This window comes from Camelus ferus, chromosome 13 (genome assembly GCF_009834535.1).
Source record: "Camelus ferus isolate YT-003-E chromosome 13, BCGSAC_Cfer_1.0, whole genome shotgun sequence".
Lineage (NCBI taxonomy): Eukaryota > Metazoa > Chordata > Mammalia > Artiodactyla > Camelidae > Camelus > Camelus ferus.
The window spans coordinates 6457999-6484026 of NC_045708.1; the positions used below are offsets into that span (position 1 = coordinate 6457999).

The 26028-nt window shown below is 54.4% G+C and overlaps 2 protein-coding genes and 1 non-coding gene across 6 annotated transcripts in view; 1 reads left to right on the top strand and 2 right to left on the bottom strand.

Annotated features, from left to right (window-relative positions):
- The window catches only part of PIK3CD (phosphatidylinositol-4,5-bisphosphate 3-kinase catalytic subunit delta), a 46954-nt gene extending 31089 nt beyond the window's left edge, over nt 1-15865 (top strand). The window contains 23 exon segments of the mRNA XM_032495141.1: nt 2619-2789; nt 4696-4924; nt 4998-5227; nt 5613-5792; nt 6141-6233; nt 6235-6291; nt 6735-6824; nt 7874-8095; nt 8729-8825; nt 8921-9051; nt 9506-9556; nt 9631-9798; nt 9890-10011; nt 10175-10318; nt 10446-10545; nt 10683-10861; nt 10951-11063; nt 11241-11319; nt 11863-12030; nt 12586-12709; nt 12908-13053; nt 13279-13411; nt 14117-15865. Of these exon segments, the coding sequence (XP_032351032.1) occupies nt 2649-2789; nt 4696-4924; nt 4998-5227; nt 5613-5792; nt 6141-6233; nt 6235-6291; nt 6735-6824; nt 7874-8095; nt 8729-8825; nt 8921-9051; nt 9506-9556; nt 9631-9798; nt 9890-10011; nt 10175-10318; nt 10446-10545; nt 10683-10861; nt 10951-11063; nt 11241-11319; nt 11863-12030; nt 12586-12709; nt 12908-13053; nt 13279-13411; nt 14117-14254 (3135 nt within the window). The 5' untranslated portion in view covers nt 2619-2648 and the 3' untranslated portion in view covers nt 14255-15865.
- On the bottom strand, nt 479-551 carry TRNAT-AGU. Its single transcript has one exon. It is a non-coding gene; the product is annotated as a tRNA-Thr (tRNA).
- A 79-nt stretch (nt 15866-15944) lies between the features above and the next one.
- CLSTN1 (calsyntenin 1) overlaps nt 15945-26028 on the bottom strand; it is a 66777-nt gene continuing 56693 nt past the window's right edge. For 2 of the 4 annotated variants that reach the window (XM_032495143.1, XM_032495142.1), the window contains 9 exons: nt 24027-24083; nt 22456-22613; nt 21210-21358; nt 20676-20902; nt 19815-19985; nt 19421-19566; nt 18380-18515; nt 17835-18019; nt 15945-17507 (listed from right to left, as the gene is read on the bottom strand). In XM_032495143.1, coding sequence (XP_032351034.1) covers nt 17310-17507; nt 17835-18019; nt 18380-18515; nt 19421-19566; nt 19815-19985; nt 20676-20902; nt 21210-21358; nt 22456-22613; nt 24027-24083 — 1427 coding nt within the window. In that variant the 3' untranslated portion in view covers nt 15945-17309. The remainder of the gene's footprint in view (nt 17508-17834; nt 18020-18379; nt 18516-19420; nt 19567-19814; nt 19986-20675; nt 20903-21209; nt 21359-22455; nt 22614-24026; nt 24084-26028) is intronic. The other 2 variants (XM_032495145.1, XM_032495144.1) reach the window with 1 other exon arrangement.

Consider the following 26028-nt stretch of genomic DNA (forward strand, 5'->3'; position numbering starts at 1 on the left):
GTTCATCTCAGCCTCAGGACTGAGTGGCCAAAGGTGCCCTTGATTTTCCCCAGCTCAGCCAAAGCTTTGTAAGTGGATTTTCCAGGATTCCTGACTGTCCTCCACTTTTTGAATCAAACAAAACAAAACAAAAAAAACAACAAAACCTTTAGCCTGGCCATTCTCAGAAAGAGGAACCCAAAGTAGGATGTGGTTTTACAATCAGGGGAAATGGATCCCAACGTGGTAAGATGGTGGCGCAGGGTGACACGCTGTCCCACTGCTCTGAGCAGTATCTGCATCTAACCCAGGGTGAGGCCCGGGCCCAGCTGGCAGGGCCACCAAAAGAACATTTGTCTCAAACTAAACATTTCCTTTCAACTATTTAAAAAATATGTTTTTAAGAGTCATTTAGTTAGTTAGTTAGGTTTTTTTTTTTTTTTTTTTTTTTGGTAGGGGGTAAGTAATTAGGTTTATTTATTTATTTATTTATTTTTAGAGAAGGCACTGGGGATTGAACCCAGGACCTTATGCATACTAAGCATATGCTCTACCCCTTGAGCTATACCCTCCCCTCTTTCAACTGTTTTTAAAAGTCATTCAAATCCAGGAGGATGTGATCTTAGGGTAGGTAAGTATTTGTCTAAAAAATAAAAATTATGGAACATAAAGGAAAAGATTTAAGAGGGGACATAGCTCAGTGGTATACTCTTGGCACACTTTGCATACACGAGGTCCTGAATCCAATCCCCAGGACCTCCATTTAAATAAATAAATAAACCTAATAACCTTCCCCCTCAAAAAAAGGGAAAAGATTTGACTGTCAACATTCAAAACTTCTACTCATCAAAAAGATACATAAACACAACTTGAACAAGAGGACATTTCCAGCTCATTCAGTCAACAAAGGAATTGAATTGAGAGACTATAAAGAAACCCTACAAACCCGTAAGAAAAAGACAAATAACCCCACAGAAAAATGGGCAAAGTTTATAAGCAGGCTATTTGCAGAAGATAAACATTTTATGGATAATCAGAGAAATGCAAATTAAAATGAGAGAGCATCTCTTGCCCATAGAAGTGAGTAAATTTGACGATACCAAGTGCTGGCAAAGATACGGAGATGAAGTCCCTTGTTACTGGGTTACTACCACTTTACATGCAAAGTTAATGATGTGGTTAAACCTGTCATAGGTTATACTTGTGATCCAGCAGCTCCAGTCTTGGTGTGTGCCCTCCAGCAGAGCTGTCCAATACGGCAGCCACAGCAGCATGTGTTTCTTGAGCACTGGAAATGTGGAGAGTGTGACTGAGGAACAGAATTTTTAAAAATTGTAATTAATTTTAATTCATTTAAATGTAAGATGTGGTTACTTGATTTGTTTATCGGAAAACTTTTAAGTGTATTTGGAACAACTTGAATCTGTGAACCTGCTTTTTTTATAATGTGTAAATTGTAAAATTTGTATGAAATGTACATTGCAGATGAAATATTTTAAATGAAAACCTAGTGTCCAAATTGCAATGTGCTGTTAAGTGTAAAATACTCACCAGATTTTGACACGTTAATAGCAAAAATTGTAAAAGATCTTATTAGTAATTTTTCTATACTGACAATGTATTGAAATAACCATGGTTTGGATATACTTGGTTCAACAAAATATATTACTAACTTAATTTTATCTATATATTTTTCTTAAAAATGTGTCTACTGGTAACTTTGACGTTACACATGTGGTTCACATTATGTTTCTCTTGGACAACATTCATCAGGACTCTCACTTGTACACAAGGAGGTGCAGGCAAGAGTATATACGTTGTAGCATCATTTGTAAATGAGTAGACACAAACCTTGAGGTTCCTCCACAAGAGAGGGGTAAATAAATTGTGGTTTATTTACCCAGTGAAGTACCACTCAAGAGTTAAAATGAATGAACTAGGGCTACATGTATCAGTGTGGATACATCTAAAGATGCTGAGTGGCCAAAACAAGTTGCAGAAGACTTAGAGCATGCAAAAAAATGTTAGGAATTGTTTGTGGCTACATATTAGTATAATAAAAGGATAAAAACATTCATGGAAACTATAAACAAGCAGAATCCAGGTGGTGGTAACCTGGAGTGGGCGAGATACTTCAAAGAACTCTAATCTGTAACATTTCGCTACTTACTAGGGAATGGGTTTGGTAACACTGAGCTATTTCAACAACGTGTTTGATGGCTAAAGCCATTTTTAAGCCATTTGGTTTCTGGTCCAAAAGTTTTGAAGAACTTCAGCCTTTGGCCCCTCTCAAGTCTGGGGTTGTCTGCCCAGCAATCCTACCGTTTTCCATCTTTGCTGGCTGGTCTCCCACGTATGCGTGTTCCCAAGGGGGAAAAAAAAAAGATTTGACTTGGGTCTGTTGGAGTCTTGAACTGGGGGCACTGCTGTGAGGGATGCAGACAGACTGCCCACTTGTGATAAGAGGCAGCTCAGCCTAGATGGTGACCTGGGACAGTGGGAGCCACAAGTCCCCTGGCCGGGACTCCATCCCAAGCCTCCTGCTGGCAAATGTCTTGACATCCTGACGGCGAAAGGGTCCTTTTAAGGACTCACCCATCACACCTGGGGGCCTCATTTTGCCTTCGCTTCCTTTGCAGGACGACTGGTATCTGAGAAGTAAGAGCAGGATGCCCCCCGGGGTTGACTGCCCCATGGAATTCTGGACCAAAGAGGAGAATCAGGACGTGGCAGTTGACTTCTTGCTGCCCACGGGGGTCTATCTGAACTTCCCTGTGTCCCGAAATGCCAACCTCAGCACCATCAAGAAGGTATGATCTTGACCTTAAGATCATAGTCCTAGTCCTCAGAGCTTGGAATTCAAAGAGACAGACAGACAGACAGACTCTCTCACTCTCACACCTGGTTTCTCGGATTTGAGATCCTCAGTTACAAATTTTAAAAGATAAAAATGATATCCAAGAATTGTTTTAAAACCTGCAGTTCTAGAGTCCTTCTGGCTTTCCAAATTCAGCTCGCGCCTTTATCAGGGCACGTTTACCACCCCCCACACCTGAGAGCCCAGTGAAAGCGTCAGGGTGCTGGTTCCCACGGTGGCCTGTCATCCTCTCCGTGACTGTGCCATCGTGTTTGGAACCACACCCCATCCACGACCACTTAGGAGTCTTACCGGTCTTTTGTCTTTAGAACTGTTTTCTTAGTAAATGTCATCTTTGGAAGTGGTTTCTGGCTCTGTTGAATAATTTTCAGGGTCAATTACTCAGTCAAAGGATTAAACGTCTGGGTGGTATTCGGTGGATATTGTGACTTTTCAGAGGGCTTGTCTGTGGGATTTAATGGGTCGTGCCAGAGGGCAACGCCCAGAATTTGAAAAGCTATACTTGGGAGCAGAAAAAAAAGGAAAGGAGTCATGAACCATCCTTGGTTTTGTTTTGTTTGTTTGTTTTTTAACTCTTCCCTTCCTGGATGTTTCTTTAAAACTTAAAAAAAATTTTTTCATTTCAAAAGCAATATGGACACATTGAAATTTAGGAAAATAAAAGAAAGTAGAAGGAAAAGTTGCCTAACACTTTGGCTGTTTCCTGTTTTCTTTCCTATATTGTGTTTTTTGTGATAATTCTGATCATGAATTTTTTTCTGAGTTAACATTATAACATTATAACATATCTTTTTCGTGTTATTAACTTTATATAAATATCATTTTAAAGTCAATCTCGTTTTTCTGCCTACAGAGCCACATATGCATGTTATTAAAATTCCAACACCCCAGAAATGTAAAACGCATCGGTCCCTGCAGCCTCACCTCACACCCCAGTTCGATTTCAATTTCTTCATATTTTTATTTATACCAGGGACCAGGTAGTAAATAGCGTAGGCTTTGCTGGTCTCGTCGTGGCTGCTCAGCTCTGCCATTGTAGCCGATGGGTGTGGCTGTCTTCCAGTAACTTGGCAAACCCGAGCTTGCCAAGTAATTGACACGTTTATTATTATTTTTATGGGAATGGGCTTGAATTACAACCGTTGTTCTATAGCTTGGGGTTTTGTCCTGCTAAGTGCTGTGTCTCCAGCCCTCTGTGCCCGTTCGTTCTTACAGGTGTCCTTAGATTCTGGGCCAGCCCCCTGTGCTCTCCTTTTGCATTGATGGACCACAGTTATCTGTCCCCCGTGGAAGAAAAATAGGGCTGTTCTCTCCTTTTCCACAGTCTTCTCTGTAACTCAGCAGTGAGCGCCTTTGCACTAAAGCCTGACTGTTAGATGGCGCCCCAGTGATCCCTGGGGACACCTCACCCCGAGGCTACACACTGACAGAACAGGAGCTGAACGCAGGCCACAGAGGTGTTTGTGCCCCCTCAGTGTGTTAAACTTTTCTGAATTAGTGGCCAACATTTAAAGATAAGGGTGATGAGCCCCAGAATGACTAACTGGGTGCCAGGAGGTCCTGTCCAGCAGGCCATTTTTCAGGCCAGTCCACAGGGGAGAGAGTAGGACCCACCGCTCAGCTCTGGACTTGAGCGCGTACCTGGCCCCCTTCACAGAGGAGCAGTGATGGACACCCCTGGTGACCCAATGGTCAACGTTCAATGGATGGAGAGGGTAGCAGTCCTGGGATCTTGCCTTTGCCTCCCTGTCAGGGTCATGCAGCTCTAGTCACCTCCCGGCTCCCTGGGGCCCCGCCTGCCTTAGCTAGAGGGGCTGACCGGTGACTGTCCCTTCCAGGTTTTGTGGCACCGAGCCCAGTATGAGCCGCTCTTCCACATGCTCAGTGACCCCGAGGCCTATGTGTTCACCTGCGTCAACCAGACCGCAGAGCAGCAGGAGCTGGAGGACGAGCAGCGGCGGCTGTGTGACATCCAGCCCTTCCTGCCCGTCCTGCGCCTGGTGGCCCGCGAGGGGGACAGAGTGAAGAAGCTCATCAACTCCCAGATCAGCCTGCTCATTGGCAAAGGTACCTCCACTGGGCCTGCCCCCGACCCCTGACCCCTGACCCCCACGCTGACCCAGCTCCCCCTTCCTACCAGGCCTCCATGAGTTTGACTCCTTGCAAGACCCGGAAGTGAATGACTTTCGAGCCAAGATGCGCCAGTTCTGTGAGGAGGCAGCTGTGCGGAGACAGCAGCTGAGCTGGGAGGCCTGGCTGCAGTACAGCTTCCCGCTGCAGCTGGAGCCTTCAGCACGGAGCTGGGGGCCAGGCACCCTGCGCGTCCCCAACCGGGCCCTCCTGGTCAACGTCAAGTTCGAGGGTAGTGAGGTGAGTGGTGGCTCCTGCGAGCCTGTGTGCTGCCGTGTCCATGGAGGACGGTTCCCCTGCCAGACTCCCGGTCACCCACCAGCCTTCCAGGTCCACCCTCCTCCCAACTACATCAGGTATTTACAGTGTATCTGTGCACATGAGGGGCTCGGCTGAGTGTCCTACCAGGCAAGATCTGAGAGGCAGAGTGACCTTTGGCTTTGGTCATTTGTCCACTCATTTGTTCAACAGATATTTCCTGGTGTTGGCCACGTGCCCTCACGGAGCTCACATCCGGAGGCCAGGGGGTACCTACTACGTGCAGCTAGGCAACCGCACCCCCATGCCCCAGACCCCCATGGGCTCTCCACGAGAGAGGAGGCCTGACCCTCCCTCCTCCCCCTAGGAGAGCTTCACCTTCCAGGTGTCCACCAAGGATGTGCCCCTGGCACTGATGGCCTGCGCCCTCCGGAAGAAGGCCACAGTGTTCCGGCAGCCGCTGGTGGAGCAGCCTGAGGACTACACGCTGCGAGTGAACGGGAGGCATGAGTACCTGTACGGCAGCTACCCCCTCTGCCAGTTCCAGGTGAGGGCTGAGGTCTGGGAGGGGCCTTGGGCTCATGGGTTCCCCACAGCCCTGGCCCGGGGCCTGGGTGGCGGGGGGGGGGGGGGGGGGCGGGGAGGCAGTCCTTGGCCCCTCTTGAGCCCAACAAGCCAGATCTCAGGGGGTCACAGTGAGAGTGTCCTCTTGCTGGGCTGGCATCTCCCCAAGAGCACAGGGAGGTGTGTGGGGACAGGAAGAGCCAGCAAGAGAGCCCCCAAAAGGCCTGGCACAGGCAGTGGTCAGATGAGGGGAGGGGGTCCCTGGGTAGCCAATCATGCAAGGAACAGCTGGGGCCGCCCCATCGGCCGCTCACTCTGCCTCCCATCTCAGTACATCTGTAGCTGCCTGCACAGCGGGCTGACCCCGCACCTGACCATGGTGCACTCCTCCTCCATCCTCGCCATGCGGGACGAACAGAGCAACCCCTGCCTCCCAAGTCCAAAAACCGCGCACCAAGCCGCCCCCCATTCCCATGAAGAAGGTGAGCGGCGCCTTGCACTTACCCTCCCCTCCACCTCTCCCTCCCACCTGTTGCCCAACCCTGGAGCCCACTGGGCAACACTGTGTTAAGACTTGGGCCTTGGAGCTTGGGCAGCCAGCGCGACTGGACTGCTGGGGTGGGGGCCTGTCTGAACTCCCCAGGGCAGCTTCCAGTCCTGGCTCTCAGGCCTCCTCTCCTCACGAGGACCTGCCTGCTGCACTGCGGGCAGGACTCCATGGGTCCTGGGGCCCCTGGGGGGCCTGCATGGCAGGTTTTCTGGTAAAGGATGGTGTTGTGTGCAGGTACCTGAGCCCTGTCGTAAACCTGAAACACTCCCACCCCACCCCCACCCAAGTGGCCACCAGCCTTGTCAGTGGCCGAGGCGTGCCCTCCTCTGAATTCCTCTGCTCTAACAGCTGGCTTCTTGCCTCCACCCCGCCCAGCCTTCCTCAGTGTCTCTGTGGTCCCTGGAGCAGCCTTTCTGCATCGAGCTGATCCAGGGCAGCAAAGTGAATGCAGATGAGCGGATGAAGGTAGGGGCTCCTGGGCCGGGAAGGGCATAGGGATCGTGTGTTTTCTGCACAAACACGGTGGCTGTGACCTGGAGGGGTGGTGGAGGAAGAAGGGGGGTTTACACAAAAGCCACCTGACCACATTACCCGGCATCCCTGCCTGGGGTGATTGTGAGCTGCTTCAAAACAGGAAGGGGGGAGGGGAGCAGGCTGGCCAGCCAGAGGTGCCGATTCGGAGAAACCGGGCCCAGCGAATTCTGGGTATTGACTTTAGTGTTGTTTGTGGGGCCAGGCCCAGCCCAGGGATGTGGGAACCACAGAGTCTAGGAGGTGACAGGCACAGAGGAGGAGCTGCTCCCACTGGCCAGGGGCCTTGGGGCTCCGAGGGGGCACTGGGGTGCGGCGGGGTATATGCAGCCCAGACCTCGATCCTGGGGCCAAGGCCACTTCTGGGTCGTTCACAAGCCCACCTCCTTAGTCCTTAGGACGGCCTGCGAGATGCAGGTTTTCTCGTCCCATTTGCAGGACGGAAAACCTGGGTCCATAGAGATCAAAGCTCTTTCTGGAGCACTTACTCACTGGGGTAATTTCCCAAGCAGGGCAGGTCTGGGTTTCCGTGAACGAATCATGGAGGGTTGGATGGAGGCAGCTTTCTGACTGGGTGATGAGGGTGGATTTGGAGGAGGCAGGGCGGCATGTGCGGGCAGCATTAAACCCCTTCCACAGAATCCTTTGTATGATTCTGAGCAGTGTGGGAACCCCTGGGTGCTTGAGCTAGAAGGGCCCCTGGAGTTTCCAAACCCTGATGGGGAAACCAACACCCAGAGCAGGGAGGCAACATGCCCCAGAATCCTGCCGAGCTGATGGGGAGCATAGCCCAGGACACCTTCCCTGTCGCCCAGAGCCACTCATCCTGCTCAGGCAGCCAGCCATCCCTCTTCCAGACCCCTTTCTTCCATGTGGGGAGTGGGGTTCAGACCCACATTTCAGGAGGAGACTCGAGCCTTAGGTGGGAGGGAAAGGGAGGCTGGGCCTCAGCCCCCTGTCACCCGTGCCCATGCCTTCCCCAGCTGGTGGTGCAGGCCGGGCTCTTCCATGGCAACGAGACACTGTGCAAGACGGTGTCCAGCTCAGAGGTGAGCGTGTGCTCAGAACCCGTATGGAAGCAGCGGCTGGAGTTCGACATCAATGTGTGCGACCTGCCGCGCATGGCCCGCCTCTGCTTTGCACTTTATGCCGTGATTGAGAAGGCCAAGAAGGCGCGCTCTACCAAGAAGAAGTCCAAGAAGGCGGTAGGTGGGGCTGGTCGGGAGGCTGGGCCAGGCCTCAGAGAACCAGTGGACTCCCTGCTGGGTCCAGTCCAGTCCTGCAGCTCTGGGGCCGCTGCTCGCCCTGCTCCCAGCATCCCAGCAGCCTGGGGATGGGGTCTAGAGGGCCTCTGGACCCAGACTCCCCACCCCTCCCACCCTGGCCACCACCCCTGCTGTGTGATGGTGCTGGGTCCCTGGGCTCATGAGCAGGGGTCTCAGAATATCTGGGCCTGGGACTTCGGTCCTCGTGGGAACCTGGAGGCAGCCCCCTGGGGTGAAAGGACAAATGCAGTGTACTCCCAGGGAGCAAGGTGGCCTGAGACAGCAGCCGGCCGGGCATGGAGTGGTGGTCGAGCACTGAGTCACTGGGCCCAGGATGTGACTGGCCACCAAGCCATGCTGACTCACTGGTAGCTGGGCCAGGCCAGATCTCTGGGGCTGATGTGGTTTGTTTGGGGCTTTCTCAAGAAGCCAAGAGTGAGATGCATCCCGGAGCAGAAGGGAGCCAAGGGGTAGCTGACCCTGCTGGCTGCCTCGCAGGGAGTCTGGGCCTGGCTGGGCCCATCCTGCAGGTGAGCAAATGGAGGCTTTTCAGCAGCTGGACTCCTTTCCCAGGACTGCCCCATCGCGTGGGCCAACCTCATGTTGTTTGACTACAAGGACCAGCTCAAGACCGGCGAGTGCCGCCTCTACATGTGGCCCTCCGTCCCAGGTGGGCCCAGGCCAGAAGGGCAGGTGTGGGGTGGGGGGGGCGGCTCCCAGACCTGGTGGCATTCCCCTTGTAACTCCATCTGGCCCTGTATCCAGATGAGAAAGGGGAGCTGCTGAACCCCTCGGGAACTGTGCGGAGTAATCCCAACACTGAGAGTGCAGCCGCTCTGGTCATCTTTCTCCCTGAGGTGGCCCCCCACCCTGTGTACTACCCTGCCCTGGACAAGGTCAGTGAGGGGTCCAGGACCTACCCTGCCTAGAAACCTCAGGGCTAAAGATTAACTTTCCTGACCCTGCCTCTAAGGCTCCCCAGGACTTGGTCCCCACACCCCGTGAGTTGCCTGGGGCTGGAGGCTAGGTCCCCCACACACCTTGACTCTCTATAGTTCTCGTGTGTCCTAGAGCAGTGGTTCTCAACCAGGGGCCTCTTTGTCCCCCAGGGGACTTGACAATGTCCAAGGACAACTTTGTGGGTCACAACTAGTGGGAGAGATGCTCCTGGCGTCTCGTGGGTGGAGGCCAGGGGTGCTGCTAAAGACCCTGCAGCGGGCGGGACGATCTCCACCACTGAGAGTCATTGGCCCACAAAGGCAGCGCTGAGGCGTTGACATCGCCCTGGGGGCCCTGCCAGGCTGGCCCAGGGCCCCAGGGGCGCCGCTGAGAGCAGGGCCGCTGTTGCAGATCCTGGAGCTGGGGCGGCACGGGGAGCATGGGCGCTTCACGGAGGAGGAGGTGAGCTGGGGGCCGTGGGCGGTGGGCTGTGGTCCCGGCTGCAGCGCTCACGCCTCCCCGCCTGCATCCTCCAGCAGCTGCAGCTGCGGGAAATCCTGGAGCGGCGGGGATCCGGGGAGCTGTATGAGCACGAGAAGGACCTGGTGTGGAAGATGCGGCACGAGATCCAGGAGCACTTCCCCGAGGCGCTGGCCCGGCTGCTGCTGGTCACCAAGTGGAACAAACATGAGGACGTGGCCCAGGTGGGCGGTGGGGGCAGGGCCGGGGAGGGGGCCGGGCCTGGAGCCAGACCACCACCTGCGGCCCCCTGCCCTGACCACCGGCTCCCCCCAGATGCTCTACCTGCTGTGCTCCTGGCCTGAGCTGCCTGTCCTGAGTGCCCTGGAGCTGCTGGACTTCAGCTTCCCCGACCGCCACGTGGGCTCCTTCGCCATCAAGTCCCTGCGGAAACTGACGTGAGTCCTGCGGGCTCCCTGCTCCTCAGAGGGCCGCTTTGCCCCAGCGTGTAGGACTGGGTGCTGGATGGGGCCTCCTGCGCCTGCCCTGACCCCTCCCCAGCTGCAGACCCTTTCCCAAGCCGTCAGGCTCCGGGCCCCAGCCGGCCTCCCTTGTCTGCAGGGACGACGAGCTTTTCCAGTACCTGCTGCAGCTGGTGCAGGTGCTCAAGTACGAGTCCTACCTCGACTGCGAGCTGACCAAGTTCCTGCTGGACCGGGCCCTGGCCAACCGCAAGATCGGCCACTTCCTCTTCTGGCACCTCCGGTAGCTGGACTCGCCTGGAAGGCCGTGGGGAGGAGGGGCCTCTTGCCTGCTGGCCTGGCGGGCCAGGCTGGGAGGGGCTGTGTGGCCCTGCCAGGTGAGGCTCAGCCCCTCCTCCTCCTCCCTCCAGCTCCGAGATGCACGTGCCGTCTGTGGCCCTGCGCTTCGGCCTCATCATGGAGGCCTACTGCCGGGGCAGCACCCACCACATGAAGGTGCTGATGAAGCAGGTGAGGCTCGGGGCCCTGCACTCTCACCCCACGCTGGGCTCTACTTTCTGGCCAAGTCGCCCCGACCCTGGTAGAACCGAGGTTCGGAGCCTGCCCCTCCCGGCCTGCCCACACTGCCTTCCCATCCTCCGGGCCAGGGGGAAGCTCTGAGCAAACTGAAGGCCCTGAACGACTTTGTCAAAGTGAGCTCCCAGAAGACGCCCAAGCCGCAGACCAAGGAGCTGATGCACATGTGCATGCGCCAGGAGACCTACCTGGAGGCCCTCTCCCACCTGCAGTCCCCGCTCGACCCCAGCACCCTGCTGGCTGAAGTCTGGTGAGCCCCGGGCCCCAGCCAGGGCCCCTCCCCCCGCCCCCCAGAGGCCCCGCAGAGGGCCCGCAGCTGACCGCGCCCTGCCCCAGCAGTGTGGAGCAGTGCACCTTCATGGACTCCAAGATGAAGCCCCTGTGGGTCATGTACAGCAACGAGGAGGCCGGCAGTGACGGCAGCGTGGGCATCATCTTCAAGAACGGGGATGGTGAGCAGGCTGGGCCCTGGCCTCCCCATACTGCCCTCGGGGGGGCCTGGGAGGGGGCACTCCTGGAGGGCCAGCTGAGGAAAAGACAGAGTCCCGGGACTTTGGAGCCTGGGCATGGCTGGGATTGGAGAACCCACCAGAAACTCGTGTTTCTCCTCCCGGGGGCCGGCTGCACAGACCTCCGCCAGGACATGCTGACCCTGCAGATGATCCAGCTCATGGACATTCTGTGGAAGCAGGAGGGGTTGGACCTGAGGTGAGAGGCCCTCCTGTCATCCACTCATGCCTGCACCAGGCTTAGGATCCTGTCCCTTTGGAGGGGTCCCCAGTCAAAGCTGACATTTCCACCTCAGCTGGAGAAGACTGGCTGCTCTAAGAAGACCAGGGACCAGTTTAAACTCGGGGCCAGGGAGGTGATAGGGCCCCAGAATGAGGGTGGAGGAGGCCAGCCCTGGCCCTTAGTACCCATCTTGCTCCATTGTTTCCTTTGCCCTAAGCATCCCTGGCTTCCAGCCCCATCTTCATCCAGGCCACCTGGATTTTTATCTCTCAGCAAATAGTGAGCTCAGCCAAGGTGCTGACTTTTCTTCTCTGCATCTTGGGTGCTGGTGCAACCTCTCCAAGGAAACTTCCTTGAAGCCCCGGAGGGTCAAGGGCTCCTCCCCAGGCCTGTCTCCTCTTTTTCAGCAACTTGAGTAGCATCTCCTGTGGCTTTTTTGAGTTATGCTTCTCAGGGCCAAGCAGCCAAAGGGACAGCCCTTGACCACTGTGTCTGCCTGCCTTTCCTCCCACCTGCTAGGATGACCCCCTATGGCTGCCTCTCCACCGGGGACCGCACAGGCCTCATCGAGGTCGTTCTTCACTCGGACACCATCGCCAACATCCAGCTGAACAAGAGCAACATGGCGGCCACAGCTGCCTTCAACAAAGATGCTCTACTCAACTGGCTCAAGTCCAAGAACCCTGGGTAGGTTTGGGGCTCTAGGGACACACGCCCTTCCTTCCAGGAGGTACAGTTTGGGAGTCAAAGGCAAGGAGGAAGGCCTGTGACAGTTTCTGTGGCTTCTTCTGAGGACCAGCCCATAGATACTGTGAGGAAGTGGGTCAGGTTTCTGTTCCCCCATGTATCAGTTAGTTATTTCCATGTAACAACCACCCTGAATTAAGGGGCCTAAACCACCAATCTGCAACTTGAGCTGGCTCAGCTGGGTGGCTCTTCCACTGGAATCACTCGTGTGGCTGCTGTCATTTGGTAGCGTGCCTGGGCCTGGAAGGTTGTGTGACGGGGTCTCTCTCCATGTGGTCGCTCATTCTAGCCTGAGCTTCCCTCCACGGCCATAGGGAAGGTTCAGGAGCTGCAAGGTGTCTTAAGGCCCAGGCTCTGGAATGAGCCCAGCATGACTTCTTCCACGTTCCATTGGTCCAAGCAAGTTATAAAGCCAGATTCGGGGGGGACATAGACCCCACCCCTTGATAGGAGTTGCAGAACGGTGTGGCCATGGTTTCCAACCCCTCCCACCAGGGAGGCCCTGGATCGAGCCATTGAGGAGTTCACCCTCTCCTGTGCTGGCTACTGCGTGGCCACGTACGTGCTGGGCATCGGTGATCGGCACAGCGACAACATCATGGTCCGGGAGAACGGCCAGGTAGGGGCAGGGTGGGGGCGGCCATGAGGGGGGTGCCTGTCACCCTGCGCCAGCCTGCTGGCCTCTCTGCTCTGCACACGACTGCCGGGCGGAGCCCACTCCAAGCCCTTCCGGCTTCCTCTGCTTTCCCAGGCTCCTCTGGGCCGGGGTGCCCTCCTTTCTGACTCCATTTCAGTCTTTGCCCTTCCCTCCCCTTAGCTTTTCCACATTGATTTCGGCCACTTTCTGGGGAATTTCAAGACCAAGTTTGGAATCAACCGTGAGCGAGTCCCATTCATCCTCACCTATGACTTTGTCCACGTGATCCAGCAGGGGAAGACTAATAATAGTGAGAAATTTGAAAGGTGAGGGTGCCCCAGGCCCCCTAAATCCCCCCTGGTGTGGGGGGCCCCAGTCAAGGTGCAGGGACAGGCAGTGTGGGCAGGTCTAGGGGTCCTCTCAGGGCGTCGGGGGTCAGTTATAGGGAGCGAGGGCTTTGTGTCCACAGCTGTTTCCGGGGCGAGGATGGGCTGGCTTGGGGTAGGGGTGGCTGGGAGGACCCTGAGCCCCGCCCCCGGCCTCCGCTGCAGGTTCCGGGGCTACTGTGAGAGGGCCTACTCCATCCTGCGGCGGCACGGGCTGCTCTTCCTCCACCTCTTCGCCCTCATGCGGGCGGCAGGCCTGCCTGAGCTCAGCTGCTCCAAAGACATCCAGTATCTCAAGGTAAGCACCAAGACAGGGCCGCGCCAGGCAGAAGCCCAGGCAGGCCAGCCTCCGAGCAATATGGCCGAGCCTCTCCTCCCCCCTAGAGTGTGGTGGGCCCTCCAGACTCACAGGCCCTGGGCCCCGGGTCTGGTGGGAAGCAGCTGGCCGGAGCCCCAGTTCTGCTGAGGATGTGCGGGCACCTCCCTTGATCCACCCTGCTGTCCTCCACGGACTGGTGTTTCCACTTGTACGGGAGGGCTGGATTAGATAGGGTTCACCTACAGTTAAAAAAGTATTTTTCCTTCCTGTGTCTTCTCAGTCTGAGGCTGGCAGGGAGTAAGGGCGGCAGGGTTACCAGCACCTGCCAGGTGTTCTTTGGTGCCCAGTTCATGAGATGAAGCTGCTCCCTCCCTTCCTCCTCCTGCCAGCTTCCGATGGAGAAGGCGAGGCCGCCTGTCCACCCTGGAGCTTTGGGGCCAAGACCACCTGGCACGAGTTGGCCTCTTGTTTTGAGGATGGGTCGGGGGGCCTCCCTGGGAGCAGAATAGCAACCTCTTCCAGGGGAGCTGTTGGGTGGAGATCTCCTGAATCCCTTTGCGCAGCTCCCTTAGGAGGAACTCTTACCTGCTCAGGGTGGGCAGAGGTACAGGGAGGCAGGAGGGGAGCCTGCAGAGCAGGGACCAGGTCCCAGTGTGGTCGCCCACTGCTCTGATTTTGCCTCAGGATTCTCTGGCCTTGGGAAAAACAGAGGAGGAGGCTCTGAAGCACTTCCGAGTGAAGTTTAACGAAGCCCTCCGGGAGAGCTGGAAAACCAAAGTGAACTGGCTGGCCCACAACGTGTCCAAAGATAACAGACAATAGCAGCCCCTCCTGGCCGGACACTGGCCCCTGCAAGCCCTGGGCCTGGACAAACCAACCGTCAGTCCTGGGAACAAGACGTCCTCAGCCATCCTCCAGGGCCTAAAGCCTGAACTGTACCGTTTGGTAAATAACCTACATGGCTGCCTTTTGTTTACACTGGTTATTTATTTATGACTTGAAACGTTTCAGGAACTGAACAGCCATAAATGGAAATGCATCCTTCACGCAGGGGAGGGGTGCTGTCCTCCGGAGGCCCCTGCCAGAGCCCTGGGCTTTGATGAGAAGACACTGTGAGCTGGGCACCTCGAGACTGCATCTTGCCGAGGATTTGTAACCTCAAGTCTTCCAGCTGGTGGATCTGGAGCCAGCAAAGACTCTTCTCCCACGGGGAAGCCTTCTCTTTCCAGGCTCCCGCTGGACTGCACAGGTCTTGGCACCTGGCAGTTACCTGGTGCCTGCAGTCCCGACAGGGCGCCCAGGCTTGCTCACCCCTCCACCTCCGTGCTCTCCGTTGACTGAGTTCTGGGCAGCTCCTGGAGGAAGCCTGGGTCCCCTCCAACTTCAGGGACGCTTGCTTTCCACTTTGAAAGTGACTCTCGGGTACGGGAATTCTCTCATCTCTGCTGTAAGGCAATTTTGTTTGCGGGTAAGAAAAAATTAGCCAAACTACTGAACCTCTGTGGCTTGGGAGAACGGCCCTAGCCTCCAGGAAGTATAGCCTTCGCTGGTCCTTGAGACACATTAAAAAGACCTGAGCTTGACCGAGCTCTTCCTGGTCGTGGATCAAGGTGCAAACAGGTGCGAGTACTTTGTGCAATGACGTGTAACCTCCTCTTAAAGCAGGTTTTAGGTAGCGAAGGACCTGCTCTCCTCTCCCTGGATGCTCACATCCGAAAACCTGCTCTCAGTACCCAGGTACCAGCAGCGTGAGAGCTAGGGGTGTGGCGGCATCTTTTCCTCTGACGGTACTTAGCTTGAATAATTTAGGCTCAGCCTTAGGTGCATCTGAGGAACTCAAGAAATGCAGGTTCTCGGGCCTCTCTCAGCCTTTTGAAGCGAACTCCAGAGATGAGGCTTAGAATCTGGGCTTTTAGAAGCCCACGGATGAGCTTAATGTATTAGCAGCTGACTTGGGGCCTGCAGGGCTGCACTGCTTCTGTCTCAAAGGCCTTGCGAGGTTCAGGAGAGTCAGAGGCAGCCGCCCTCCCAAGAGCCCAGGTGCCAATGCTCTCTCTCAATCAGTTACAGGTGGCTGACAGGCGTAGCAACCGTGCCCCACGCACAGCCCCACAGACCACACTCTGGTTCCCCACCAAGTGCTGAATTCATCAAACACACCTCACCCGTCTGGAAATAGGAAAAGCCGAGTGTATGTTTATCTGTTATTTATTTAAACTTGTCTGTGCTTTCTGGCGTGGGCAGCACAGTGCATATTCACAGCAATTTCTTGTTTGAGTGAATATTTTCTATTTTTTTTTTAACTCATTTGCTGTTTCTGTATGGATGGGGAAGGCAAGTTCAATGTAATTGCTGCAGGTTGAGACCAGCACTCTGAAACCTTGAAATGAGAGGTAAAAACAGAGTAAAAGAAATAAAAGCCTTTGCGTGTCAGGCTTTTGGCTCAGAAAGAAACAAGGGAATGCGGGATTAAATTGAAAACCAGACAAAAAACAACCCACTCTCCCACTGGAGTTGGTTAGAACCCAAACTTTATTGTGGTGTATACACTTTCTGACCTAATCATCAATGTACACATCTGGAAAGTGACACGGCGGCGGCTACAGACAGCGCGAGAACATCCCACCTCCGCGTCGGCGTCTAGCTGTTGTCTAAACAGAGCAGCTACAGCGACAGTACATGGAGGGGTGGCCACACACGACACAGGACAGCCGGCGGTGTCCTCAAAACTAGCAGTTATGAGCACGGAACAGCGTTCAAAATTATTGTCCCCCAGTTTTAGAAATCTGAAATTTCACATGTAAATTAAAAACCAAGTGCTGCAGGGGTCTGAGCTCCTGACCGCTGCCCTTCACCACCGGCTGGGCACGGGCTTTGCCCCGGGGCTCTGGGGAGGGGGTCTAGCACTGTCCTTCAGGCCACTGGACATCATTTCAGCAAACCTGCTCCTCAGCCGTTCTGAGTATGGACCCCTCAGGCCTGCTGATCCAAACCAAGAGGTCATACGGTCTGCCCTAGCCGTATAACCGACACGCGCTCTCACCAGCAAGGAAATGTTCAGTACAAACCCCAAGGCCGCGTGTGAGTCCAGGTTCCCGCACAAGGAGCTGCTGGTCCTCAGAGAAGCCTACACAAATGGCCAGGGACCTCAGCTCCCCCGCGGACCTCTGCCAAGTCAGAAACGGGTAGAATCCCCAAGAAAAGACCTGGCCATTTCCAGCCTCCAAAGAGCGGTCCCTGACCTGGTCCCTTCCTGCCAGGCAGCACACTGATGTCTGTGCCCCTGGCTGCCCCGTCCACACGCCAAGGCCTGAGACCCGAGGCCGTGAGTGCCCAGGGCTGCCCGAGTCGGGCAGACACCCAGGGGCAGGAGCCTCGGTCCCTCCCACGCTCAGCGTCTCCTACTTCACTTTGCACCCGGCCCTGGTTTACACTAGCACAAAGGACACAAGGAATCCCAATTTATTTACAAAATATTAAAAAGTCAGTTCATCATCTACATATTAATCCCCATTCTGCCATTTTATACATGCACTAGTTTGGAAAAAATAAAAATTAAAAAAAAAAAGAAAAAGAAAAAAAGGATTACCAGGTGGGAGCGAGCAATTTTAACCCTTTGCCAACGAGTCCAATCACAACAACTTTTCCGGAGAGTGTCAGCTCCTCACGTAACTTACGCGCCATCAGGCGGAGGCAGGGAGAGAGCAAGGGGGCCTACGGTCCTACACACCAAGCACGGGCAGAGATGGGCGGTGGGGAGGGTCTGCAGACCTACTGGCCAGAATGACTTTGTACATCGTGGACCCTTAGGGCGGGGACGGAGATGACAGCAGAGTCTCCTGAAGCAAGAAGGGAGGTGACGGAGGGAGCGGCTGGCTCAGTAGCTGAGGGTGGAGTCATCCCACTCCAGCTGCTGCTGCCTGTTTGCCGTCTGCTGGTCCCCGTGCTCCCCTTCCTCCTCCTCGCTGCTCTCCGACTCAGCACTGGTGATGTCGTCTTCCTCGTCTCCGTCCTCACTCTCCTCTTCCTCTTCCTCCTCCTCCTCCTCCTCGCTGCTGTGCTGGTCCTCATACGTCTGACCAAGAGGTGACTGGGCATGAATCTGGCCCCACCCCGTGGCCCCGCTAACTGCCCAGCGTGCATTCACCTGCCAGGAGCCCCAGCCGCTGCCCAGTAGGAGAGGGGCTGTGCTGCGCTGGGAGGAGCCTCACCAAGGACAGGGGACAACAAAGCTCTGGTCACCCCCACAGGGTGACTGTGAGCCTGAAGAAGGCCTCTCTAGGCCTCTGTTTACCCAGTTGTGCGGATCACGTAAAGCACACGACTGAGGATGAGGTGAGCCCAGCTCCGTCCGGCCCCAGCCTGGTTGGCTGTCTGTCGGCCGTCATCTGGCCGCACCTACCTCCATGGGGTTTACGGTGATGGTCAAGGCAGAGTCGTCCCAGTCCATCTCGTTCTCCTTCCCAGTGTCCTGGTCCCGCATGGTCCTCTGATGGGCGGCCCGGATCCGAAACACTCCCAGGATGATCATGAACACCAGGAAGCTGACACACACCACAATCACGACGGTGGCGGTGCTGGGGACAACTGTGGGGACAGGAGACGGGGCTGCTGCGGCAACCAGACCCAACTCAGAGCCCACGTGCGCCCGACCTCCTCCCCCGCACGCCTCACGCCCCGCCAGCCCCCAGAGAACAGGCAGACAGATGGGAGGAGGCACAGCACAGCTTCAAATCCAGGTTTGGCCCCGCTGTCCGGTGGCCGGGGATCAGTGAGTCTGCCCTCTGTCAGCGCTTTAGCTTCCTCACGTGTGACACAGAACAATGACCGGGCTGGCTGGTGGCTGTTCTGAGTGGGAGCTGGGCTCCCACAGGAAGGGGTGGGGGGCTGGGGCTGCCCGACTCTGCTGGAGGTCAGAAGTCGTGGGGCTGCTCCCCATGGTCCTACCTGCGAACGGGTGAGGGTTGGCCAGGTTGTGACCCGAGAGATCAATGAAGGAGCGGTGCTCGGGGTGGACGAACTGTGGCTGGGCGGCCATGTGGCTGGCGTGCTCCATGGGATTGGCCGTGTGGATGACGTTCACCTGCAGTGGGGACAGAAAGGCAGCCTTAATGTGTCTGAACGGTGGAGACGCACTTGAGATGCTGACGGGACCAGCACCACCAAAGTGGGTCCTGGACCGATACTGGTGGGTGGAGAAAAGGACGGGGAAACCAAGGAGGCTGCTGTAACCATCTGACATCCCACTGCCCTAATAGCTCATTTCTATTACATCTGATAAAATAATTTGTCCACAACAGACCGGAGGCGAGACCCTGCCACCACCACTGGCCCCTCCCCACAAGTCGTTTGAGAATCCCTGGCACAGACCACAGCTCCTCTTTTCCCCAAACCATAGCCACGTGAACGACAGCACAAGTCACAGCCATTCATTTCCTTTCAAACCCGCTACCCTCTGGCTCCAGCCCTGTGAGTTTAATTCTGCTGCCACGGGGTCATGGTGGAAGCATTCGACTGCTGAGAACTTTGGGCCCATTTCTCTGGACCACAGAAGCTCGGAGTGAGATGACAGGTTTCAGGGCAGGACAGCAGCCCTCACCCTGGGCCAAGGATTTGTTCTCAGAAGGACGGGCCACCTACAAAGAACCCTCGGTTCTCTAGGCGCTGCTCTCTCAAAAGCAGTGTCCAGTCTCAAGAAACCATCTCGTCCCTCAACCAGGGCACTGACTGCCACTTGTTCTTGACCTCCTTTCTCCAAAGGCTCCTCTGACCCCTGGGCTGAGGCATCTGGTGAAAGGCAGGCACTGTGCGGTACCCCGGCCCACTTTAGGCACGACCTGTCACCCCAAACCTGTGCAGGTCTAACCGGCAACAGCCCCTAGGCTGGAAAAGCCTACCCTCCCCAGGTAGCTCGTGTGCAAACAAAGGGACCACGAGTGAGGGTCAGTCACCATGCTGCTGGCCCTTCTCCACAGACCCGGCACTCACCTCCACCTGGAACTCATTGCTGACGTAGCGGCCATTCAGCTCGGAGCAGATGAGCTTGAACTTCCGGTCCAGCAAAGACCTGGTGTGCCAGTTCCGATACCGCAGAAGGCGTAAGACCTCCTCGTAGCTGGCCATGGTGCCGACACCTGCAGGCAGGGAGAAGACGCCCGGCAGCTGAGGTTAGGAGCGCGGGCCGTGGAGGGACGTGCCACCACACGCCCAACTTTCGCCCTTTGTGAGGACAGGACCCAAGGCAGAGCCCCTCCCGTCTGGAGAAGGTGGGTAGCCGCCACTCTTCCCAGTCGACACTTCCCCGCGGATTCCCTCCGGGTTCTGCGATGCGGGGAAGCGGGGCTGAGGGTTTGGAGCGCCTGCTCTCCGCTCCGCCTCTCACCTGTGAAGACCACACCCAGCTCAGAGCTGCTGACTTCAATGCCCTTCTGCTGCAGGCGGGCTGCGTCCACCTCCAGGCTCTCCTGCTCTCGGTTCAGCTCCTCTCCCTCCACCGTGACTTCACAGGTGTCCAGGTCGTGCACGATCTCCTCAGACACCAGTGACTCTTGAACTGCAAAAACAGCCCACAGGGAAATAGAGGCCGCAGAGCCCAGGTCGCACCTGATGGCCGGCCCACCCATCCTCTAACTCGCAGAGCCCTTTCAGGGACCACAGACAGAGGTATGGGACAGTCACCTTCAAGAACTGGGGGCGCTTTATGTGTCTAGGATGACTGGCCACTGGGAAGGCCCGAGAAGAGGGGACCCTGTCCCGCTCTGGCTAACCAGCCAGTAGGAGCACCCAAACAGCGTCTCCTGCCCTGGTCTCCATCCTCTCAACCCACAAGATCCATCCCAGATCCTGGCATCAAGCCGGACAAAGATGAAAGGACCCTCCGGGTGGGTTTCCAAAGGTCAAAGTAAGCTCCAGCCCATGGGTCAGATTCCAAGTCCCTAAAACCCCAGAGAAAAAGGGCCAGGCGGGTGGGTACAGCTCAGTGGTAGGACACATGCTCAACACGCACGAGGTCTGGGTTCAATTCATAGAATCTCTGTTTAAATAAACAAACAAACAAACCTACCTAATTACCTCCCACCCCCTAAAAAACACAAAAATCAAAACAAAACAGAAAGCACCAACAGAAAGGAAGAAAAAAAAAAAAAGAAAAAGGGCCAGGAGGAGTGCAGCAGTGGTGGGGTTTCAGCGCCCAGCTTCGAGCCCAGGCAGAGGCAGACATCTCAGAGGGCAGAGGGGCTGTTACCTGTGGGGTCCTCGTCCCCCTCCCCTTCAGGCTCCACTTCTCTCGTGATGGTGCTGATGATCCGAAGCTCAGGGAAAAGGAACACACCCTCTGAGCTTTCAAATTCAGAAGCCGCTCGAGCAAAATGGTGGACGCCACTCAGGCTGATCTTGGGCTCTTCCGGCTGTAGGACCATCACGTAGCCGTCCACCGGGGGGATGGAGATGCAGGCGGCCTCGTTGAAACACCTGCCAACAAGAAGGCGAGGCAGGGGTCAGGGCTTTAAGAGGCGGCTTCCCAGGCCTCACGGGCAAAGGTGCTCGGAGGTGGAACATGCAGGATTCCACAGCTACCTGGGGGACTGAAGACAGCGGCCACTCCCAGAGTATTTCCAAACATCACTAATGAACATCACTCGACCTTCCTGGTAAGGAGCGATGGACCACCTTTCCTTACAGAAGGGAGGCTGAGTTGTCTTAAAAACCCAAATACGCACACTTTCTTCTCAAGGGTCACTGAGCAAAGACAGATTTATTGTTACCAATCAGCACATACTTGACCGTGCTGGTGATTTTGAGTCTTCGGATTCCAGGGGTGGGGAACTGTCGTGAATTCAGGTAGGAAATGTGCTGCATGGCCTTATCCAACTCCCCAACATCCTCTCCCTCCAAGGTCAACACCGACTGACTGGGGTTGGCTTGGATCTGAAACGGTGCCAAACAGAGAAGAGAGGAATAAGGTTCTAATTGCAAGAAGCTGAAGCTACGAACGAACGCTTTGGCAAAGAGGGTTAGCTTGGGCTTGACTTGAATTGGTGACGTGGAGAGGAAAAGCTCATGTAACTCCAGTGATGTGACCCTGTAAGTTGACGGTAAATATCTGAGGTGCAAACAGATCTCTGATATAGTAAGAAATATACATTTGGTCTTCGTCTCTGGCTTCTGGCACAGAGCTCCTAAAACCCTAGGAATTTCCAGAGTGATAGGAGAGTCTTATGACTCATAATAAGACCCTTTCGACCAGCCCAGAGTGTACCTTAATGAAGTGACCCCTGGTGGAGCCCTGGATAGTCTGGAGAGGGGTTGCTTGCCAGAGGAACCAACCATGTGATTAGAGGGTTGGCTCTTCAGCCCCACCCCCTAAACCCTGGGAGCGGGGAGAAGCTGGAGACTGAGCCACCCATCAATGGTCAGTGATTTAATCAATCATACCTACCTAATGGGACATCCACAAAACCCCCTAAGTGATGGGTCTGGGGAGCTTCTGGGTTGGTGGATGCATCGAGGTTCTGGGAGGGAGGTGCTTCTAGACAGGGTGTGGGAGCGCCATGGGCCCTCCCTCGCTCCTTGCCCCCTTGTGTCTCTTCTACTTGGTTGTTCCTGAGTTGTATCTTTTATCAAAAACCAGTAACAGTAAGTGAAGTGTTTCTGGGGTTTACTGAGCAGTCCTAGCAGATTACTGAACCTGGAAAGGGGGAGGGATTGTGGGAGCCCTCGACTGTTAGCCCAGTTGGATGGAAGTGTGGGTGTCGGAGGCCCTGACACTGTAGGTGGCACCTGAGGAGCAGGCGTGTGGTGGGCTGGGGGTCCCTGCCCCCTCCAGGGAGTTAGTGTCAGAGCTGAACTGAACTGCAGGACACCAAGGGAGCTAGAGTCCAGAGAGCTGGAGAACTGGTGTGAGGAAAAAACCCGCATGTGTGGTGTCAGAGGTGCTGTGAGTAAAAACAATCACAGATTAATTCTCGTGTCAACATCGCGGCCCAGGAAGCCGTGAGTGCCATGCAGGCGGCTGCCGGTGTTACCTTTATGCCTCTGCTGCTGTCTTCAGGGACGTGCAGGTCCAGCCCCTCTTTGCAGGTATACAGACAGTCTATCACCTTCTTATCTGCAAGTTTCCCAGAACGGATCGTCAGGCCAGCCAGATTACCTCTGAAAAACTGGGTCATGTGCAGGTCACCACCTTTGGAACACGGGGAAAAAGAGCAGAAGTTAGGCCTGCAGCCCAGGGCCTCCTGCTTCATTTCTGAATGCGGTGTTACTGGTGGTGGCAGCTTGATGAGTGGACATGCAGGTTAGTTCCTACCAAATCCTGTTAGCTTTGCAACTGACATGGAAGCGCAGTGAAGAAATTAAATGGTTTATGATCATGCACATGGCCTGGAGAAGAGGAGTCGGGGGTCCCTCACCCAAGCCCAGAAGCCAAGAGGTCCCATGAGTGTCCCCACACATCCAGGCACTCCCTGGGAAGGGTGGCCTGCACTGTACCCGTCACCATGGTACACCAGTGACGTCATACTGGTGCCAGCCTATTCCACCACCGCCTTCTCAATCAGCTGGGTCAGGCGCTGGGTCGCTTTTTCTAACTGAGCATCCTCAGGGGGTTACATACAAACGTGGGTGTGAATGTACACAAACAGGACTAGAAAGATAAAAGGAACACCAGTACGAGGCCCATAGGTGGCTATTTTGTTGAGTCCCATTGTGCCTGTCTCCTACCACTGAGGATAACTGGGAAGTGAAGACGCTGTAAGAAAAACCCAGGGTGGAAGGGTGTATCTCAGTGGTAGAGCCATGCTTAGCATGCACGAGGTCCTGGGTTCAATCCTCAGTACCTCCATTAAAATAATAAATAAATAAAAATAAAACCTAATAATTTCCACCCCCCAAATTAGATTTTTTAAAAAGCATTTTTTTTTAAAAAGAGGGATTCACAGTTGCTAAGGCATTAGCCTGCATTGACTCCCCTCTGCCCAGCAAAAGCAATAAAGCTGCTCTTTTCTTTGCTCCCCAAAAAAGAAAAAGAAAAACCTGGAAAGTGGCCCTTGACAGACTGTAACGAAGAGCCAAAACCAGGTGGACCTACACCGTTTTTACACTGGAGAGGGCACCGGCTGGCGGCAGCACATCTCACTCCTGATAAGGACGTCAGATGCTACATCATCTCTAGGGATCGAGATTTCTAAGAAACACTATTTAAAAGTCACCATGAGGACAGACTATCTAGACACGAGTCTTTTCCTGTCTTGTGGTTCAGACACACAAGAAGCAGGAGGTGGCCTCCCAAACCTGGCCTGTGAGATTTCCGCAGGGCGCCTCAGGCAGTGGGATGGGGTAAAATTTGATGAGGGAAAAAAAAGATTCCAATTAGTGCACTGCATTAATGAGTCACTTGCTCTCACTTCAACTGTGATCGGAATGGGCAGAAAAGGGAAATCCCATGATGCAGGGAGGGCAGCGGAAGGCAAAGCAGCAGCTCAAATAGGGTCTGGGACCAAAATGCAACTTGGGCATCTCATGCGAAATGTGCAATGAATTGATGTCTTGTCTTTAAATGAAACATAATAGTGAACCGTAGGGGGAAAAGTCCAGCAACCTGCAGAGGCCACAGGCACAGGCTCAGTTTCATTGTCATTTTCAACTCCTGAATACTCTGCAGAAAAGCAAGACAGACAATAGAAAAGGACCAAGAGGTTAGGCTCTTCAAACTGGACCTTGAAAATTAGTTTTGAAAAGCTACCAAACACAAAACACAATGAGAAAAATTCCCTTCTTGCCCCTCCTGGGGACACACTCCACCTGGATGAAGTCTGTACCTGGTCACAATTTCCCAAAGTTATACTGACCACCCTCACTCTTCTTTCTACTTTCCTCCCACCTTCCTGCAGCCTCCTTGCCGAAACACAGGTTGGATTCAAAGTACGATGAGTAAATGCTGTGCTCTAAATTCACTGATGTCCTCAACCCCTGCTGCCGGGCAGGACGCTGAGAAGTGCCAGCTGACACCCGACGGCGGAGACACACCTGGTGTAAACAGGACCCCACCCCGGCCTTCCTAGGGGGTAAGATACTTCGGCAGACAAAACGGGATGGCCCGTGGAAGCATCTGAAGCCTGGTATGTGGTGAATATGTAAAAAGCTGTCTTTTTTAAAGCTCAAAAGGAGTTCACATCGGTTTAGACTTTGACCTCTAAGTGACAGAGGAAAAAAGGCATTTTAACTACTTTTTCTGAACAGGAAGGGAGAGTCAGAGGTTAAGGAACTCACCCAGAGAAAGACTTAATCCGTGACAGGCCTGGGAACTCTAACCCCTGACAGCGCCTGCAGCTCCTGGCCCAGTGTTGAGGGGAGAGGCACCGCCCAGTGACCGCCCAGTGATCCAGCACAGGATTTTCACTTCCCAGACCATGTGGGAGATGCACTGCTTCTCTCCCAGCCTCCGCCACCTTTTGTGCTGCAGCCTCACGGGGATACGCTGGGGGCAGGGCCAGGTGTGTGCAGGTGAGCCCCGCAGCCCACACAGCTCCTACCCTCCTAACACAGTTAGAATTGCTGTTTCAGTTGATGTGTGAAGCGGTGCCTGCAGCCCAGGCTCCCGACAGTGAATCTGGAAGGAAGGGGGCTTCAAACCCACTGAAAGGAAGAAAAGACATCTTCCCCATTAACTAAAACTTTTAAAACTTGTATTTGGTTTGGGAATTTAGGCAGATTTTTCTGGCTAAGGATGCTGAGAGGGCTGAGACAGAAGAGATGAGAGGGGGTGAAAGGTTAACTGCCACGTGACAGCAGAGATGCTGTGACATGACCAGGAAGGCAGGGGGTTATTTTAACCCACGGGACAAAGTTCCCAGAATACAAAATAACCTTTAGGTTCATGCCTGCTTTCTTATTCTTATTTTTAAAATCACTACTCAGAAATTGTTCTTTAATTTGGAAAGCAAACTTGAACCAAAGTTTTAAGAATAACAACTAAAAAGTTCCTATGTGCCTAATAATTTACTCTTCATTCCTTGGTCTCATGCTCTGCTTTCTGATGGATGAACTATCACGAGAATGAAATCTGGGAATTTGCTAAAGAAGTTCACTCTGAAATACTGTCTTACTTCCTTTGGAAAGGGTCTGCAGGAAAATTATGAAATTCAAATTGTACTAAAAGAAGCAAAGCTGTCTTAGAAATTAGGCTCTTTCATAAACTTCTAACCTAACTCGAGGTAGAATGTTTCCATACGGGGAGGGAAAAAGAAGGCCTATTTAGCAGGCATGTGTAGTGATGGTGACACCCTGAAGTGACACCACAGTCAAAGGCGAGGGTTGAAGGGGGTGGGGGGCGGGGTGGGTAAGAACCTCAAGGGCTGACCGAGGGGTTTGTGAACTTGGATAGGAAAAACTACATGCTTCTTTTCAATAACTTCTGAAATTCAGCTCTCCCTTTGGTTATAAGTGTCAGCTACAAACCACAGAAGTATTAGCAGAAACTGAGACTTTGCCAGTAGGAGTAATTTCCTGTCTCGGTGCACTGGGCAGAGACGCGAGCGCTGTCACAAAGCGCCTCGCTGCCCTGATTCACCGCAGTTTCTGGACTTGCCTGATCTTCACGT